General features: G+C 57.6%; 1 protein-coding gene across 6 annotated transcripts in view; it reads right to left on the bottom strand.

Annotated features, from left to right (window-relative positions):
* Window positions 1-18,887, bottom strand: part of PIP5K1C (phosphatidylinositol-4-phosphate 5-kinase type 1 gamma) — a 69,809-nt gene that overhangs the window by 23,471 nt on the left and 27,451 nt on the right. For all 6 annotated transcript variants that reach the window (XM_021084100.2, XM_021084102.2, XM_021084103.2 and 3 more), the window contains exons 2-8: window positions 15,623-15,654; window positions 14,030-14,122; window positions 11,096-11,226; window positions 9,786-9,903; window positions 4,485-4,637; window positions 2,769-3,068; window positions 1,491-1,696 (exon numbers count right to left, since the gene is read on the bottom strand). In XM_021084100.2, the coding sequence (XP_020939759.1) occupies window positions 1,491-1,696; window positions 2,769-3,068; window positions 4,485-4,637; window positions 9,786-9,903; window positions 11,096-11,226; window positions 14,030-14,122; window positions 15,623-15,654 (1,033 nt within the window). The remainder of the gene's footprint in view (window positions 1-1,490; window positions 1,697-2,768; window positions 3,069-4,484; window positions 4,638-9,785; window positions 9,904-11,095; window positions 11,227-14,029; window positions 14,123-15,622; window positions 15,655-18,887) is intronic.

The raw sequence follows: 18,887 nt of genomic DNA, 5'->3' as shown, positions 1-18,887 counted from the left end.
CCTCCTGTGCAGGATCCAGCAGCTCTGCTGGCCAGCTCAGGTTGTGGAGACCGGAGCTGCTGAGGGGTCCTGGCCACGAGATCCAGGTGTGTGCACATCCACACATGCATACGCAGAACTTGCATACACACACAAGGCACACGCACACACATGCTCACTCCCAGACAAGGCTTCTAGGTGCAGCCTGGAGAATTAATGGCCTCACACAGCCCCAGGCCTAGCCTGCCCAGTGCAGTTAGTGAGGTCGCAGGAGGCAGCAGCTGTCCTAAGTCACCCCAGGCCCAGACCCCCCAGGCCCAGGCCCTCCTACAGGCTCTGCAGCCACACTCCACACTCGAGCTCACCTGCATGCCCTGCCATCCCGCCGGGCCCTGCAACAACCCTACAAATGCCAAACGGCTCAGCTCTGGGCCAGCTCATGTGTCCCCTACCCCACCCCAGTCACGACGCTGCAACTGGTGGCCCAGTGTGGCAGCCAGGCCAGGGTCATGCCTTGGCCCCACCCTCAGCCAGCTGTGTACCCGGATGGCTGCCCAACCTGAGCCTCCTTTCCCAAGTGCATGTGTGGGGACGCCACCCTCCTCCAGAGGCCCCATGAGGACTGAACAGGGTACAGAAGTGGGGGGCCCAGCTGGGTCCCAGCACGGTCAGTCTGTGGCGATAAGGGGACAATCTGGATATCTGTTTACTGCAACAGTTTCCACCTGGGGAGACTCTGCTCCCAGGGGACACTGATAATGTCTGGGGGACCTCTGGGGTTGTCACAACTTGGGGGCTCCTGGCATCGAGTGGGTGGGGGCCAGGAATGCTGCTCTACCCCCCATGGCGCCTGGACTGCCCCCAGAAAGGGACTCATTCCTACAAGTGAGCAGCTGGGGAAGAGGGGGTACCCTGTACCCAGATGGGAACTCTGTAAGTCCCCAGAGCAGGACCAGGTCAGCTGGGTGGGTGGGGCTGGGGGACATGTGCCTCTCTGAACACTGTGCCCTGGTCACCCCTCAGAGCCACATTGTCATCATCATCTTTGGGAAAGGGACATTCTCAGCCCTGCCCCTAGGGGGCGCTGGGTTCACTATCCTGCCATGAAAAGGCTCCCTCACCAGGGCTGTTTCCACCTTTTCCCCAGCCCTCTTTCAACACCTCTCCAGTTCAGCTTCTGAAGGCGGTGCTTTAACCGATGCTGGGTCCCCAGGGAGGGAGGGCTATCTGTGTTTCCCACAGGGATGGTCAACGACCTTTTCCACTGAGTAATCCAGACGCCACGGTTAGAACTTCCGGCTGCAGCTGTGTGTCCCCCGTCCAACCCTTGGACCTGGAACGGGGCGGGGTGGGGGCTACTGTCTGGTTTACAACCAAGAACCCACTCGAGGGGCTCCGGGACTCGGTCTCGTCCCTCTCGCCTTCTCACCAACTCGCCCCTCCCTCTGTCGCCTGGCAAGGGAGCAAGGGCGGAGAGGAGAGCGGGAAGTCTCCCGGTCCCCACCACCTACGTGTCGTCTGTCTCGATGGCCTCCCCACGTGCCGCCCCGCCCTGGATGGACTCCATGGCCGTGGAGTAGAGCGCCTTCTGGCCCAGCGGCCGCTTCTCATCGGCGGTGCTCTGGGCGCCTTCAGCCTGCCGCTCCCGCTCCTGCTGGTCGATGTTGTGCACGCCCAGAAGCAGGCTGTAGTCCATGATCTTGAAGCTCTCCAGCACCTACGGGGCAGCGGTCAGGGGGATGCTCTGACCCCACACCCCACCCCGGCCTGGCGCCAACCCCAAGCGCATTCCTGGTCTGTGTCTGCTCAGTCCCCACAGCCTCACCGGGAGGCCCCGTCCTGGTCTCAGACCAGGCAACCGAGAGGACACAGAGGGTCAGTGGAACCTGGTGGGTGGGCCTGGGGTGTGGCTTCTGACCCAAAGCCAGGCTGCCTCTGGGCTGGCCCTGCACACACACAACCCGCACCAGCCCTCCGGCCACCAAGCCTCTCCAAGCCCTGAGGTGCAGCCCAGATACACAGACACCGGAGCTCTGAGGAGGGACTCCAAGAAGCTGGGGGCCCCTGAGATGTCTGGGGAGTTTGTGTCAAGTTTCCAAAGGGGTCTGGGAGCCAGGGGTGCAGCACAGGACTGCACCCCTGGCCTCCTTCATTTCCTCACCTCTAAGGCCAAGGCGGGTAGGGGTGGACTGAGGTCGCAAGGCCTGTGACCAACCTGGCACACGCTCTTTTTCCCTAAAAAGCAGCTGGCCATGGAGGGGTGGCCTGCAGCCCGCTTGGGCCTGCGTCTGAGGTGCACTTTACGTCAAGAGCCTGAAAACACTGGGCTGCTTCTGAGGCTCTGACGCCTGCAGCAGGAACTTGGCCTGCGGTGGGGCTGGGGCGGGGTGGGGGTTGTGGATCTCGGGCTCACACTGCACCAGCTTTTACTAGAGTCTCCCCCCACCTTTTATTTGGTCTTTTGTCTTTTTTTTTTTAGGGCCACACCCGTGGCATGTGGAGGTTCCCAGGCTAGGGGTCTAATCGGAGCTATAGCCACTGGCTTACGCCAGAGCCATGGCAACGCCAGACCCGAGATGCATCTGTGACCTACACCACAGCTCACGGCAATGCCGGATCCTTAACCCACTGAGCGAGGCCAGGGATCAAACCTGCAACCTCATGGTTCCTAGTCAGATACGTTTCCACTGTGCCACGATGGGAACTCCTAGAGTCCCCGTTTGACAGGTGGGAAAACTGTGACTCAGAGATGGAGGGACACATCCCCAGCGATCCAGCCTTCTCCTCACCAGGCAGTCGCGCTGCAGCGTCTTGACCAGGGCGGAGAAAGTGTCAGCGTCGAGCATGAGCCCCTCGGGCATATCCTGGATAAAGTCCAGGTCCTTGTAGGTGGGGATGCTCTTCTCCTTCTCCTTCTTGCTGGCCCGCCGCTTGTATGTGGAGCCCTTGAGGTCGAACTTGAGGTGCATCTTGACCACGCGTGGCAGCACGTTGTTCATCACCACCACGCGGATGTTCTTGCCACCCGACTGCACGCAGTACAGCCCGTAGAACTTGGGCAGCAGCGTCCTCGGGTTCTGGTTGAGGTTCTGGGGAGACAGGGCAGGGGGCGGAGGGTGGAGGAGATGACGCTGGGAGCCGCTCCTGCATCCTGTGCAGCACCCCGTCCGCCCCTCACGTCTCAAGAAGCACCCCCTAACCACCTCCCCCAGGCTGGCCCCTCTCAGTGCCCCGAGTGCCCCATCTGTCCGCAGGTTCTGTCTGCTGGCCGCACTCTCCATCTCCCCATCTGACTGGAGGCATCAGGAAGGTCTGTTTCTAAAGTCAGGCCTAAGGAGAGACGGCCTTTTGATAAAGGGCCCCACGGGACACTCCCAAGGTATCTGGGCTTGGCTTCCCAGCAGGTTGGACGCAGGTGTCCCATCTCCCTAGCCTGCTCTACAGGGACCGGAGAGGGAGGTACTGCATCCAGGCATATGCAGGGCATGCGTCAGCAAACTCTGGCCCAAGGGCCAAATCCAGGCCACTTGTCTTTCTACAGCTGGGAGTTAAGAAAGGTTTTATATTCTAAAAAAAAAAAAAAAAAAAAAAAATATATATATATATATATATATATATATACACATATACACACATATTTTTTTTTAAAAAAAGGCCAATAACACTGAAGAAAAATAGCGTCCTATGATGTGAAAATTATACAAAATGCTCACATCAGTGCCCACAAATACACTTTTATTGGCCCTTGGCCACACCCACTCACTCTCGCCTTGTCTGTGGCAGCTTCCCCACTGCGACGGCAGAGCAGTGGACACAGTCTCACAAAGCTCACAATGCTGAGGATGCTTCCTACCTGGATCTTTACGAAAGAAGTTTGCCGACCCTCAGTCTAGGACAGCCAGGGGTCCTACCTGGGATCACACATGGCAGGGGTAGGTGGAGACCCCACAGGAGATACGGGTGCAGAATGCTGGGGGCCGGACCCCATGCCCACCAGGCTAGGCTCAGTGGGAGGCCCCCACCCCATCCGTTGTATCAGCCCCCCACCGCTGGGGGCCAAGAAGTCTGAGGCCCCTGCTCCCGCCCCCGCCCAGGGCCCTAAGTGCAGAGTGCCCTTTCTGTTGGTGAGTCACATGCAGACAGGAGGTGCCAGCTGGCAGGCACCCCTGCCCACCTCCCCAGTGTCTCTCTGAGTCACCAGCTGCCAAGATATGAGTCCCAAAGCCATGATTTTGGGGACCCACAAGTCAAGGGACTGGGTGGTGATGGATGGCCACCAGGACCCAGATGGCTACTCCTGCTCACCATGGAGGGGGCCCCTTGGGTGAGGCTATGACCCAGGAAGGCATGTCTTGGCCTGCCCAGAGGGGGCGTTACCCAGAGGGGGTGTCACCCCGAGGGGGTGTCACCCAGAGGGGTTGGTGCCCAGAGTGGGTGGTGGCCCAGGCTGGCTGCCTGGGCAGAGGGAGAAGGGGTGTGAGACCTGTGGGGGGTCATGCCCCTACCATGTAGTATCCAGGCAGCAGCTTTTGCAGGAACTCAGCCTCCTTATGCATCACAGTCTTGATGATGAACTCATCGTCGCTGGTGACATAGAAGAGGGAGCCGCTGGCACCAGGGTTGGACAGCTCGATGAGTGGCTCATTGCACAGCGAGTACTGAAAACGGGGGCAGTGAGGAGGCGGGGTGGGTCATCGACACCCCCAGGGGCCCAGGGGATGGAGGACAACCCTGGAAGTGGTCACCGCGGCTCTGTTTTACAGATGAGGATGCTGAGGCTCATCGAGGGGGACAGACTTGTCCAAGGCCACACGCAAGGACTCAAACCCGGGCTAACCCTGCAGCCCGAGTGCCAACCTGCTAGATCGTGTTCCCTGTCCTGTGAGCTGTGACTGCCTCCCAGGCCCCTGCTCTGGCCAGTGAGTCATAAACACAAGCTGCTACTCGGGGTCTGGGGAAGGTTGCCTAAAGGGGTGGCAGAAGCTGGGGCGCCTCCTGTTTGCACCCCTCTCTCCTTCCCACCTGGAATGCTACCTGGGACCCAGCAACCATACTGGACCACATGGTGACCTTGGGGATGGAAGCCAGCCACCAGGAACAGCAAAGACACAAAGACACAAGCTGTGCATCTGGTGAGCTGCCTCCCCCAGACCCTCCCACCTCTCTTCCCACCTTCGCATCCCCAACACCCAGGTTCCACCTCCGTGTTTACTGCCCACCATTAGACAGCGATTTTGTTCACATTAACAAGAGGGGTCCCCAGCACATATTCCAGTGTCTGGCTCAATTTGTTAAGCAAATGAGTGAAAAGCAAGGCCTGCAGGCTTCTTCGGCTGAGTCAATGAAGTACTTTTGGGGGTTAAGGCTGTCTAGATCAAATTTTCTGTCCTCTGACCCTCCCCAAATCCCCTTTTTTCAGCCACACCTGTGGCATGTGGAAGTTCCTGGGCCAGGGATCAAACCTGCATGCAAGATGCAACCCGCACCACAGCTGCAGCAATGCTGGATCCTTTAACCTGCTGAACCACATGAGAATGTCCTGAACCCCCAAAACCCAAATGAATACTACTGGTACATCAGTGTGGGAAGACAGACTACCTTTCCAACCCACAGAGAAAAGCAAGGAGACACCCACAAAGCTCTGCTGCCCTTGGTCCAGCTCCTGGATCCAACTGTGCCTGAAGGCACAATTGCCCTGGATGTCCAAGCCCCCAAGCCAAAGGCTACCCTGTAGTATATCCATAGGCGTAGGTGCTCACAAGCTGGAGCCCACTTCCAGGGCTCCTCAAAGCCCATCAATGGCCAGCCCTAGATCCCACCCACCATCACTCAGTTCCAGCCCTGTGTGTTCTGGGCACAGAGCAAGGCTGCATTGCCTGGCCTCTCTGGGATCGGGTAAGGCTGTTTGTTGAACACTGGCCTGCAAGCACAAATGGTGGGTCATTCCCAGGTTGGAGGACTTAAATACTGCTTTGAGCCCTCCAGAACTCTCTCTCTGCCACAGAGACCAGATGTTTGGGGTGGGAGCTGCTTCATCAGCCTGGGTCCCTGAGTGCCAGTGGCAAGCACAGCCACCAGCCAACCCAAGGTGGACACAAAATCTGAGCAAGAAACACACCACTGTTATTTTAGGCCATATGGCTATAGGGGCTATTTGTTACCCAGCATAATCTGGCCTATGCTGACTGGTACATGCTGTTCTTACTGCCTCTGCTTCCCATGTGCCACTGACTTCAAGGAGCACCAGGGGATGCAGACTCAGGCTTAAGAGAGGACAGAGGCCTTCCTGGGTCCCTTGACCAAAAGCAGCCTACCACTTTCCCAGCACTACCTGACACCCAAGCATATTTCCATGTATCCCCCTGGTCTGCAGGTGTTTGACCTTGAGATGTGGGAACTGGCTGTTTTATTGCCCCCACTCATTTTGATGGAGCCAGAAGCCAGCTCCTGTGGCAGTCAGCACGGCCAAGATGTGCTAATGAGCAGACCCAGAGCTCACTCAACACTGTGCTTCTTCTGAGCATCAGCTGGGGCTGTGCTCCCCACTGTTACTCAAGAGCCCAGGTGGAGGCCACCCTGAATGAGCCACAAACACTTTGGGCGTCTCCCTTAGAGCAATGGGGAGATGGTCAGACCTCAAGCCAGGGATCCTGAGGCCTGGTCTCAGCACCAGGGACATAGCAGGAAACAAAACAGGCTGAATGCCTGGCTCCTAGAGCTGACATTCCAGAGAAGACCAGACAGACAAAGTAAAACACAGTGTGTCAGATAGCGATAAAGGGCAGAGAAACATCCTGAGGGGTCAAAGAGGAGGCGTGATGGAGGCAGCTATGGTGGCCAGGTAGCCAGGAAGGATGTCCCCTCTGAAGAGTTGACATCTGAGCAAAAGAACATGGCCAAGTGGGTACAAAGGCCCTAAACAGGTGCATGCAGCTGGTGAGCACAGGACAGGGAGGAGGCCTGTGCAGTGGCGCTTGGGAAGGGAGCCCTGGAGGTGGGCTTTTACTCTGAGTGTGAGGACAGGCAGGGAGTGACATGTGATCTGTGTCTTAGGAGGTGCCTCTGGACTTTGGGGGCAGAAGTGGGCACCTGGGTGGGTGAGGGGGGCATCAGTGGAGGGTGAGGAGTGGTCAGGCTCTGGCACACCCTGACAGCAGGTGGCAGGACCCCTGCAGCACTGGCCATGGGAGTGAGAGCAGCCAGGGAAGACACGGATGGGGGTGAGGGGCCCACAGTCTCAGCCATGTGTCTATTTCTGCCCTGCCTGCCCCTGCGAGCCACAAACATCCACGCCCACACAGAGCCCTGCCCAGGCACCTCCTGTCCTCCACCCTCTCTGCCAGGCAGGCTGCCCGGGCTGGCAGAGCCCATGGCCACCATCAGGCACAGACTGCAGCAAAGCACACTGCAGGAGAGGAGGAACGTCGACTGGAAAATGCAACAGAGGGGGCGTGTCCAGCTTTGTACAGTGTAAATCTGAGCAGAGAATGTTCTGGAACCAGATGGCTGACAGCACTTGCCTTGGGGAGCAGCTTGGTCAGGGCCATGGGTCTCAGGCAACAAGGACCTCCTGAGCCAGTGACCCACCGTCAGGACATGGTCATGGGCAGATGAACCCCTGGTTCAGGAGATGGCCCCCCCACCTCTCTCTCATGCCCTACTGTCCTGAGATTAAGTGACGTTTAACACCAGGACAGCCCAGGGGTGTCACAAGAAGTGAGAGTGATTGTGACCTCCCCAAACTCAAAAACTGGTGCCACTGCCAGAAAAGAGAATCCTATAGCCAGGGGTGGGGGCACAGCCAGGGGCTGAGGCTGTGACCATGGAGGAGAGAGGAAGGAACCCCAGGGAAGCAGAGCCGAGAAGGGGACCCGAGCAGGCCTGCAGGCTGAGGGGCTCTGCTTGCCCTCCGCCCAGCACCCAGGTTCCTGGCTGCATTCCCCGGCTCGCTCACCAACAGCTGACCCCAGCAGGCCCTGTGTGCACCTGCCCAGATGCCTCAGGTCTGAGCTTTCCAAGGAGTTTCCAGCCAGCCAGGGTCCTGTGGCCCAAGGACCTGGCCATCTGCCCCCCGCAGCCTGTGTTGGATGTCTGCTACCCAGTGGGGGTGAGCCAGGCAGAGAGACACAAAAACACTCCCCTCTGGGAGGAGCAGGAGGATGAAGCTGAAGGTCACCAAGGTGGGGCAGCTATCCAAACAGCCTGGCGACCTCAAACCTCCAAGGTCCTTGCACTTAGCTTATCAAGTTTGAGATCAGGCCTCGGCTGCCTCTGCGACCCCTCTCTGTGGACACACCAGTTCCACTGTGCCCTCCCCGCCAATGGACATCAAGGTTGTTTCTCCACGTCTGTACACGATGCGATAGATTTCCCCTTCCAGTAACGTGGCCACACAGAGTCGAGGTGACCAGGGTCATTTCTGCAGAACTGCCAGGCTGTGCACAAAAGCCTCTCCTTGCTCCACGCAGTTCGCAGGAGTTCCCGTGGTGGCTCAGCAGAGACCAATCTGACTAGTAACCATGAGGATGCAGGTTCGATCCCTGGCCTCGCTCAGTGGATTAAGGATCCCGAGTTGCTGTGGCTGTGGTGCAGGCTGGCAGCTGCAGCTCTGATTGGACCCCTAGCCTGGGACCCTCCATATGTCGTGGGTGTGGCCCTAAGAAGACAGAAAAAAAAAAAAAAACCAAAACAAAACAAAACCCATGCAGCTTGCAGATAAGGGGACATCTTCCAGGGGTTGGGACAGGGCAGAAGGAGGGCCCAGTGGGAGCATGGGGACTTGTGGGCACTGGGCAGAGCTGGAGAGCCCTGGGTCACACGCACCCCTGGACAGAGCAAACGCTGCTTCTTCAGAAGGACGCAGCTCTGGCCAAGGGCACAGGTTTCCCAAAGATTAAGACCCGAATGGGAGCAGTCAGAGCCCAGCCAAGGTCCCCCAACACAAGGGACAGGCTCGCCTACCCGCCCCACCAGGGAAGGCTGGTGGTGGAAGAATAGGTAGGGGCAAAAGGCTCCCGGTGTGCGGTTACAATACAGTGACCACACAGGCTTGGAACAGACTAGCCAGACCCTTGGAAGCGGAAGGGGATGACCCAGACCCTGCTGCCTCAAAGCCCCGTCTGGACATGATCTTCAGGAGTCCTGGCCATGGGTGTAAGCTCAGAGAGTCTGGCCTAAGTTGGGGTTTTTCTAATCTTATAAGAGACTTAAACCACACGGGGAGTTCCCCTTGTGACTCAGTGGTTAGCAAACCCAACTAGCATCCATGAGGATGCAGGTTGAGCCCCTGCTCAGTGGGTTTAGGATCCAGTGTTGCTCTGACTGTGGTGTAGGCCAGTGGCTACAGCTCCGATTCGACCCCTAGCCTGGGAACCTCCATATGGTGCAGGTATAGCCCTAAACACACACATACACATGCACACACACACACACACAAGCCAGGAGGAGAGAGAGTCCAGCCTGGTGCCCAGGAGCACACGCCTGACATGAGACAGGACAGTCCCTCTGGGACCAGTACACAGGCAGCTGTAACATCTGGAAAGAGCAGCAGCCCCGGCCAACAGCCAGCGGGGACTGAGACCTGCCGATGACGCCACGGGCTTGGAAGAGACCCAGCCTCTGTCAAGTCCTTGCAAGGCCCCAGCCCAGTCCACCCCGATTACAACCTGAGCAAGAGCCCAGCAACACTGCACCCACATTCCTGCCCCACAGAGACCATGATGAACAACAGGTGGTGGTCTGAGCCACCAATTCTGGGCTCATGAGGGGTGACCTGTGACACAGTGACAGCCAACAGACACACTTACCAAGTAGTCATCTGGCCGGATCCCAAAGAGTTCCCGGAAGTAGCGGAAGGCGACAGGTGCATAGGTCTTGAACCTGAAGTCCTGGAAGTGATGAGCGGGGGTGAGGTTGCTGCCTTCACTGTGGAAGAAGCAGGGGGAAGCCTGTGAGGTACCGTGGCTCGTATGCCTGCCCAAGCCCAGGCCGGGCCCCAAGACCCCCGAATGGCCAATCCAAAATGTAACACGGGGCTCCCAATGGCACAAAGGATTGGCGCCAGTCTAGATCTGTCCACCAACAACCACTCTCTTTTCCTTATTAGCAAAGGAGCCCACAGTGTTGGCTGGGCACACAGTCGCCCAGAATAAGACCACTGCCAGCCTCTGCCGTAGCCAGGCATGGTCAGGGAGCTGCACTTGGCCAATTCACTGTGAATGGAAGAGAAATGATGTGATCCTTTCCTGGTCATGCTCTTAAAAGGCAGGGGCATGTGCTCTCCTTCTCCTTCCTAATGTTGGAATGCAGGTGTGATGGCAGGAGCCTAGGCAGCCACCCTAGGACCACTGGTTAATAAAGCAGCATTCAAAGATGGTGGAGTAACCAGAAGAAACCCAGACCCCCAACATCATGGAGCTACCTGGCCAGCCTGGACAGTGTGTGTGTGTGTGTGTGTGTGTGTGTGTGTGAAAAACAACAAACTTCTATCTTTCCCTATTTTAAAAAATTGCCATTGACAGTGTGTGTGTGTGTGAAAAACAACAAACTTCTATCTTTCCCTATTTTTAAAAATTGCCATTGACTGTGTGTGTGTGTGTGTGTGTGTGTGTGTGTGTGTGAAAAACAACAAACTTCTATCTTTCCCTATTTTAAAAAATTGCCATTAAATTACATCTCCGTTTCAGAGGCACAGTAACATCCTGATGGGGTTGGACCTTAAAGCCAAGGAGAGGAGTTCCCATTGTGGTGCAGTGGTTAACGAATCCGACTAGGAACCAGAGGTTGCAGGTTCGATCCCTCAGATGGGTCGAACTCAGAGGGTTAAAGGATCCAGCGTTGCTGTGAGCTGTGGTGTAGGTTGCAGACGTGGCTTGAATCTGGCGTTGCTGCAGCTCTGGCATAGACCAGCGGCTACAGCTCTGATTAGACCCTTAGCCTGGGAATCTCCATATGCTGCGAGAGTGGCCCTAGAAAAGGCAAAAAGACAAAAAAAAAAAAAAAAAAAAAAAAAAGCCAAGGAGACTGCAGGAGGGATCTGTGTTATTTGGGGCAGAGAAGGGAGCTGAGAGACTTGGAGGGTGGGCTGTGAGGACACGGGAGGATGGGCCCGGCCTACCTGGGAAAGAAGATGCTCTCTACAACATAGAAGTCCTGCATGAGCACGTCGCGCTCCGGCTTGGAGCTCAGGTTGCCCACGGTGTAGCCGATGCCCAGCTGGATGGCCCCCTTCAGGGTGGAGGATGTGGTCTGTGGGGAAATCCAGCTGCATCAAGATCCCTGGGGCCAATTCCCACCACAACTCCTGGTCACCAGGGTGAGAGACAGAATGGGGAGCCCCCAGGGGACAGGGAGTGGGGCGGCATCCAGCCTGCAGCTAAGACCCACTGACACCCACCACCCACCTTTCCCCCGAGGGGCACCTGCCCAGCCAGTCACTGACATGCTGGGCCCAGGTCTGCTGCTCAGCCTGCACCATACAGCAAGGAAGTGACCTGGCTGAGACTTCAACAATACCTCTTGAGGCCCCAAGGATTGTTTTCTATCCAGGTTCTAGAAGGTTCCCATACCTCAAAACTGCCCCGACTCAGCAGGGGTCTACCACTGCCAGGGTTTTCTTTTGGGGGGAAGGGTGCAATACACAGCGATGCCCAGGCTTCGCTTCCGAGGCCTGGGTTCCTTCTGTCCACTTTCAAGGGAATCTGCACGGTCACAATGGCCAAGTGACTCTGCCTCTCCATGCTCAGTCTCCTGACTCCAAGTCAGGGATGGAGGTGACAGTGCCAGCCCTCCTGGGGCTGCCGTCATGCCCGCCCACACTCCAGGAGCATCTGCTGCCTGTACTTCTGTGGGCACCACGAACTCTAAGCAATGAGCCTACCACAGAGGAGGTCACTGTGGCCCTTGAGTCACCCATTCTGGTCCCCAGCACCCCGGCTGCAGGGGTAAGCCCTTCCCAGCCTGCATCTCCCCCGAAGCCCTCTGCCATCCACTCCTTCAAGGTGACAACGACTCAGAGTTTCCAATGTGGCTCAGTGGTAATAAACCACTGAGGACGTAGTATCCATGAGGACGTGGGTTCGATCCCTGGCCTCGCTCAGTGAGTTAAGGATCCAGTGTTGCTGTGAGCTATGGTGTAGGTTGCAGACGCAGGCTGGATCCTGCGTTGCTATGACTATGGTGTAGGCTGGCAGCTGTAGCTCCAATTGGACCCCTAGCCTGGGAACCTCCATATGCCTCGTGTGCGGCCTTAAAAAGCAGGAAAAAAAAAAAAAAAAGGATACCATCAACTCAACACCATTCTCCAGGGAAGACAGCAGACAACCAGTAAGCATAGGAAGAGGTGCTGGACACCACCAGCCACCAGGAAGATGCAAAGCTAGACAGTGAGATCCGGTTCCCAGGCACTGGGAAGAATGGAGTCAGAGAGACAGAAAACATGCCTCTCGGAGGACAGGAGTGTGGAGTCCCCGCACTTGGCTACTGGGAACGGAAAATGGCGCAGCCACTGAGGACACTGTCTGAGGACTCCTCCAGTGGTTCCACGTGGTTCCCCTGTGACCCAGTGGTTTGATGCTAGGTGTGCAGCCCAGAGAAAGATGAATAGTCCACACAAAAACCCATACCCAGGAGCTCTTGCTGTGGCTCAATGGGGTTGGCGGTGTCTCTGCAGTACTGGGATGCAGGTTGGATCCCCAGCCCAGCATAGTGCGTTAAGGATCTGGAGTTGCTGCCACAACTGTGGCATAGGTCACACATAGGTATGGCTTGGATCTGATCCATATGCCATGGGGCAGCCAAAAAAGGAAAAAAAGAAGAAAAAAAAAAAAAAACCCACCTGTACCCAAACCTTCACAGCTGTGCTACTCACAACAGCCCCAAAGTGGAAACAACCCAAGTGGCCATCGACAGTTGAATGGGCTACACAAAACACTATCCCTCCACACACGGGAGCATCACTCAGCCTGAAAAGGAGAGAAGTACCGACACTCCCACCACGTGGACGGACCTGCAGACCAAGATGCTCAGTGAGAGAAGCAGACACAGAAGGACACACGGTGTGGGATTCCATGGATGGGAAACGTCCAGAACAGGCACAGCCACAGACACAGAGGGTGGATTCCTGGTTGTCAGGGGCTGGGGTGAGGGGAGGGGGTGCTGGTAATGGGGTTGAGCCTTTTTTTTGAGGGGATAGAAATGTTTTTAGGAGTTCCCGTGGTGGCGCAGTGGTTAACGAATCCGACTAGGAACCATGAGGTCGCGGGTTCGGTCCCTGCCCTTGCTCAGTGGGTTAACGATCCGGCGTTGCCGTGAGCTGTGGTGTAGGTTGCAGACGCGGCTCGGATCCCGCGTTGCTGTGGCTCTGGCGTAGGCCGGTGGCTACAGCTCCGATTAGACCCCTAGCCTGGGAACCTCCATATGCCGTGGGAGCGGCCCAAGAGATAGCAACAACAACAACAACAAACAACAACAACAACAACAACAACAACAACAACAACAAAAAAAAAAAAGAAATGTTTTTAAATTGACCCCAGTGATGGCTGTACAGCTCTGAATACTCTAGAAAGCATCTAATTGTACACTTCAAAAAGGGTGAGTCAGACGGCACCTGCACTCTCTCAGCAAAGCTGTTATTTTAGGAGGTGCAATAAGGCAGGGAGGACCAAAAGCAGCAGGTCCCAGGCCCCCACGCACAACCCTGGCCCGACCTTGCTCGCCTCAGCCCTGCTCTCTGAGGGAAGGGAGGGAGCTGTGATTTCCTCTTCTCTAGATGAGCCAGCAGGGTTTGGGACAAGGTCATGGAAGATCAGCCAAGGTCACAAGGGATCAGCCAAGGTCATGCCCAAGGCCACAGGCAACTGTGGGGCCAGAACTCAGAGCCAGTGAGGACCAGGATGACTTGAACTAGGAGCTTCGGCAGGACTGAGAGCAACCGCCTCCAGCCAGACACGGCCACAGCACACACCCGACCTTCAGCGGGCCTGTTTGAGTATGGGGGGTGCAAGCACAGGGGGCCCTCATCCCACCCCAGCACTGAGGGGAGAGCGGGAACCTTCTTGTAGGTGGTTTCACCAGATGCATCCACACCCCGGTGACCCAACTTCTTCCCGTGGCCGGGGCCCGGCTGTCCAGTCATCAGTGGGGCCTGCAGAAGAGGAAGCAGGAAGTGTTAAAAATCGGCAAGGAGACACTGCTGCAGAAGCCAGAATGCTCTGGAGATCCTGGTGGGAGAGAGGCTTTGTTGCCGGGTCCAGCTGGAGCTGGGAAGGGGTGGGGGGCGCTGGTGTGGGCAGGCTGCGGGGGATCCACTCCCAGGGGGGTGCACACCACACATCCTGGGGGACCACACCCAGACCAGGACTTCTGACTCCTCCAGAAAAGCAGGAAGGTTGGCAGTCCCGGCCCTCCTGCGTTCTGGGGGGAGAAGAGCCCCAATTTCAGGGTCCCCCCTCATACTGCTGACATTGGGGCTGGACACTCTCTGAGGGGCACCATCCTGGGCACTGTGGGGTGTGGAGCAGCACCCCTGGCCCCACCTACTTGAAGCCAGGAGCAGGAGTCCCCACCTCAGCTGTGAGAACCACGCATTGTGCCCAGATATGGCCCCAGTGAGAATGACTGCAAACAGCATCTCCTCCATTAGGGGTGACGTCCTGACTCCTATGAGCTCTTGGGGACAGATGTGGCAGTTGCGACATTCCAGCAAAGTTGTGTAGAAGCCACCAGCCCCTGCAAGCAACATCATGGGGTGGGTGGCGCTGGAAGGACAGAAGCTAGCTCAGAGCAGGGGCCCGACACTGGCCAGCAGCACTTGGGCCCATTGGTCACTGACATTTAAGAAGTACTTGCTGTGTACCTGCCACCATTCAGAGAAATCACCCAGCCCGTTCTCCACACTGGCCACCAGGGGGAGGGCTCGCCTCAGGCAAAGCTTGTAGGCAATTACCCTCCCACACCTCCCTGGCTCCCCACTGCCCTGGCAGCACCAGGCGGCCTGCCCACCTCCCTCCCTACTGCCTGGACACACCCCAGGGCCCCAGCAGGTGGACAAAGCCCTCCTAAGAAGGACCCTGAGTGCATGGTGACATCCTTGGCAAGGAGCCTGGCTGGGAGGGAACACTGACACCCAGGCGGGTTCCTGCCACACCTGGGCTGCCTCTAACCCGCTGCCCATGAATCCTCAGACAATAGGACTCACAGATGCCCCTCGAAGGCAGACTGCAGTAGTGCCTGGAAACTGACCAGGGACAGGGCACCCAGGGCCCATGGAGTGGCCCAGAGGCACATGTATACCAGTGGCCACCAGCAGGAAAAGCTGTCTGGAGACAGGACTGGGCGTGTGTGGGGTTGCAAGGACATCATCCTGGAGACACTGCTGACCTTTCCAGGACCCCTCTGCCTCCCCACTCCCTGGACAGCCCAGGGCTGGATCCTCGGGGCTCTCCCCATCCACCCCTGGACCCCTCTCTGGAACTCAAGATGCTGGCAGTACAGCCAAATTTTCATCGACTTTTGCTTATTTGCTTTGCTGGCATCTGGGGCCCAGAGAGGTGTGGTAAGATGCCCGAGGTCACAGAGCAGGGTACGGGCAGGGCTGGGCACTTCCCAGTCCGCCTTCAGGAGGCAGGTAGAGGGGGGCACTCACCTCCACCGGGGCCATCTTTTTCTGGGTTGAACCTGTGGGAAAAAAGGGAGACCTCAGTCTGGACACACGGCCAGGCCTCCGCTCAGCAGCACACCCTCCACACGCACCCTGCGCCCCTGGGGAGGGTCACAGGGATCCCACGTGGGAAATGGGCCTGGAGACAGGATGGCTGTGATGCAGGAGGGGGGCCTGAGGTGGGAGAAGCTGCAGGGAGTGATGTGGCCACCAGACAGGGGGCTGGACCGCCAGGAGCAGGGCGACTAGACGCCTGGGTACTGTGGGACGGGGGGAGGAGAAATGGCACAGCCCACTGGCTGGAGGGTTCCTGGGTGAGGGCAGGCGGGCAGGAGCTGGGGCAGCAGCAGTGAGGGCCTACCAAGGACACTCGCCGGCTCCGTCCACATGGCCACCAACTGAGGCTCTGGTGGCTCCAGGAGAGCTTCCTACCATGGATGGAGGCTCAGGGCAGGAATGCCAGTGATTCCCACTTCTCAGGACCAATCCCTCCAATCCCAGCTTTGTGAGGGGAAGCTTCAGGCCAAACACTGACGTCTCTGAGCCTACTGTCCTCACCCAGAAGGCGGGCTTCTGCTGAGGATTATCTGCTCGTGCGTGTGGTTGGCAGATAGCACCCCCCCGCCTCTGCAGGGAGTTAAGTGAAGGCCCCTGAGATGGGGGTGACCCTGGATTCCCTGGGCGCCCGATGTCACCACAAGGTCCTCATAAGAGGCAGGGGGTCAGAGGCAATGAGAGACGGAGATGCCGCGCTGCTGGCTGTGAGGATGGAGGAAGGGGCCAAGAGCCAGGGATGCGGTGCCTCCAGAAGGATGAGCCCTGCCCATGTCTGGATTTAGCCCCGTGACTCCCAAGTTGGACTCCTGACCTCTAGGACCCTGAGAGAATCAATCTATGTTGTTTTGGTCAAGTATGCGGTGATCTCCTGTAGCTGCAACAAGAAACTCAAACACTGGTCTCTACCAGGTATCAGCTTGGAGAAGGGAGGCAAGCGGTGACTAGGACAGACCTGGCCCCTGTCCTCAAGGGCTGTCAGAGGGGCACAGAGAAGGGCCTGGAGAGTGGAGTGAGTGTTAGGAGGATGACTCGGGGTGACAGGTGGGGGGTCAGAGTAGCAGGGGAGGACTTGGTCTTTTGCCCCAGGGAGGTGGAAGCCCTGGAGGGCTACTGGGGGACAAGGGCAGGACTGACTCAGGAGCCCACAGCACCCTCTGGTGACCATGGAAGGAAGGCATGGGGGCAACAGCAGGAGCTATGGCACTGGTCCCAGTGGGATGATGGGCTGGACGAGGGAGGCCATCCTGAAGGGGGTAAGCAGTGGGTGGATGCTGGGAAGATGTGAAGTCAGGACAGACCGGCTGTGCTTACTGGAGGTGGAGTGAAGAAAAGAGGCCTCAGGAATGACTAAGGATTTTGGAGCAACTGACAGGACAGAGCTGCCTCAGACAAGGTGGGGACAGGGTGGGAGCAGCTTGGGGGGATGGTCGGGTGTAGGCTGGCCAGGTTGAGTGTGACCCCCGTGAACCCCCAGTGGAGATGTCGAGGACTCAGTGGATGCCCAGGCTGGAGGTGGGACTATGTGCCATTGCCCAGGGTTTGAGGCTAGAGAGACAAGACCTCCTGGATTGGGGGGGAGGAAGGGGAGAGGCCAGAGGACCCAGCCCTGGACCCACAGGGAGGGGGTGCTTGGGGCGGCTGGGAGAGCAGCAGGCCCAGGTGAGGGGTCAGGGTCAGAACACTCACTCTGGTGGTCCTCTAACAACCAGCTTGGGCCGGGGCTGGGGGAGCAGGGTGTGACGCTAACAGGGAGGTGGTTTCCTCTGGGAGGATAAGAATGTTCTGGAATCAGTGGTCACGGCTGTGTAACATTGTGAAGATACCAAAAAAAAAAACCCTCGAATTGTACACTTAAAGTGAATTTATGGTATCTATGAATTACCTGCCGACAAAAAACAAACCCATGGGAGTTCCTGTTGTGGCTCAGTGGTTAACGAACCTGACTAGGATCCATGAGGTTGTGGGTTTGATCCCTCGATCAGTGCGTTAAGTTTCCGGCGTCACCGTGAGCTATGGTATAGCTCACAGATGCGGCTCAAATCCCGAGTTGTGGTGGCTGTGGTGTAGGCCGGCGGCTACATAGCAGATTCAACCCCTAGCCTGGGAACCTCCATATGCCACAGGTATGGCCTTAAAAAAACCCCAAAAAACCCATAATGACACGGCCATGGTGCAGCCAGGCTGGTTGGGTGAGGACTTGTAAAAGGTAGCCCTAAATGCCCATATGTGTGCCCGAGTGCCATGCACCAGGTGTGAGACCCCAGGAGACAGGGTAACAGGCAGGTGGGCAGCAGGCAAGGCCATGGTCATGGCAACAGGCCCCACAGAGAGGACCCCTGCCCAAGGAACAAAGTCAACAGGCCCCAGAAGACCGATAATAGCACCAGAACAGACCACACCAGCCACATGTGCCCCTGGTTACGTTTGGGGCTCCCAGCCTGGGACCCCAGCAGCAGAGATGAACTTGGGCTCGGCCCACCAAAAGACCCGGAGGAGCAGCAAACGGGTGGCGGAAGGTGCTGGAAAGCTGACATAATATTTTCGTTGGCTGCCCAACAGCAGAACAATTCATGGTTTTGCGTCTGGGGTGTGGGGGAAGGAAGAGGAGACAAGGCAGGAAGCGGTGGTGGACTAGGCGGAACATTCCAGACCTCATCTGGGTCCCCGGGTATTCCCCTTTCTTGGCTACTGGGGGCACCTCAACCCAGAGCCACCTGCCATGCCCACCTGTTTCCTCTTCAGCTCCCGGCCCTTCATCCCGGGGCCAAGCTGGTCCAACATTGGGGTCCTGATCTCCCCCTCCTCCCCCGGCCTCTGCATTCCCAGGCTTGTGGGGGCGGCCCCATCACTGCCAGCCTCTGACACACAAGTCCTCGTAGACTCTGCCTGGCCTGGGGACATTCAGCCACCTAAGTGACACTGCAGGGCTTGTGGCCCCACCCTGGGCCTCTGGCTGGACCTCACTCCCTTCCCCTGCTTCTCCTGATGGACTGACATGCTGGCTGATAAGGGGACGGATCTGCTCTCACTGGAACATCCTTGAGGCTAGGGGACAGGCTGTGCTGGCCCAGGTCATAGGGTGGGGGACGGGGACAGAGGGGAACAGGGACAGAGGAGGTCAGGGCAGGGAACAAAGGGTACACCTGAGACAGTGCCACGCCTTCTGCCCAGATGCTGTCCCCCATCTCCACTC

This window comes from Sus scrofa, chromosome 2 (assembly GCF_054392235.1).
Source record: "Sus scrofa isolate SSC_HxYL_T2T_F1_AM1 chromosome 2, Sscrofa_HxYL_maternal_Yorkshire_Landrace_v2.0, whole genome shotgun sequence".
Taxonomy (NCBI): domain Eukaryota; kingdom Metazoa; phylum Chordata; class Mammalia; order Artiodactyla; family Suidae; genus Sus; species Sus scrofa.
The sequence above is the reverse complement of the archived record's forward strand: the minus strand, read 5'-3'. Positions and strand labels throughout refer to the sequence as shown.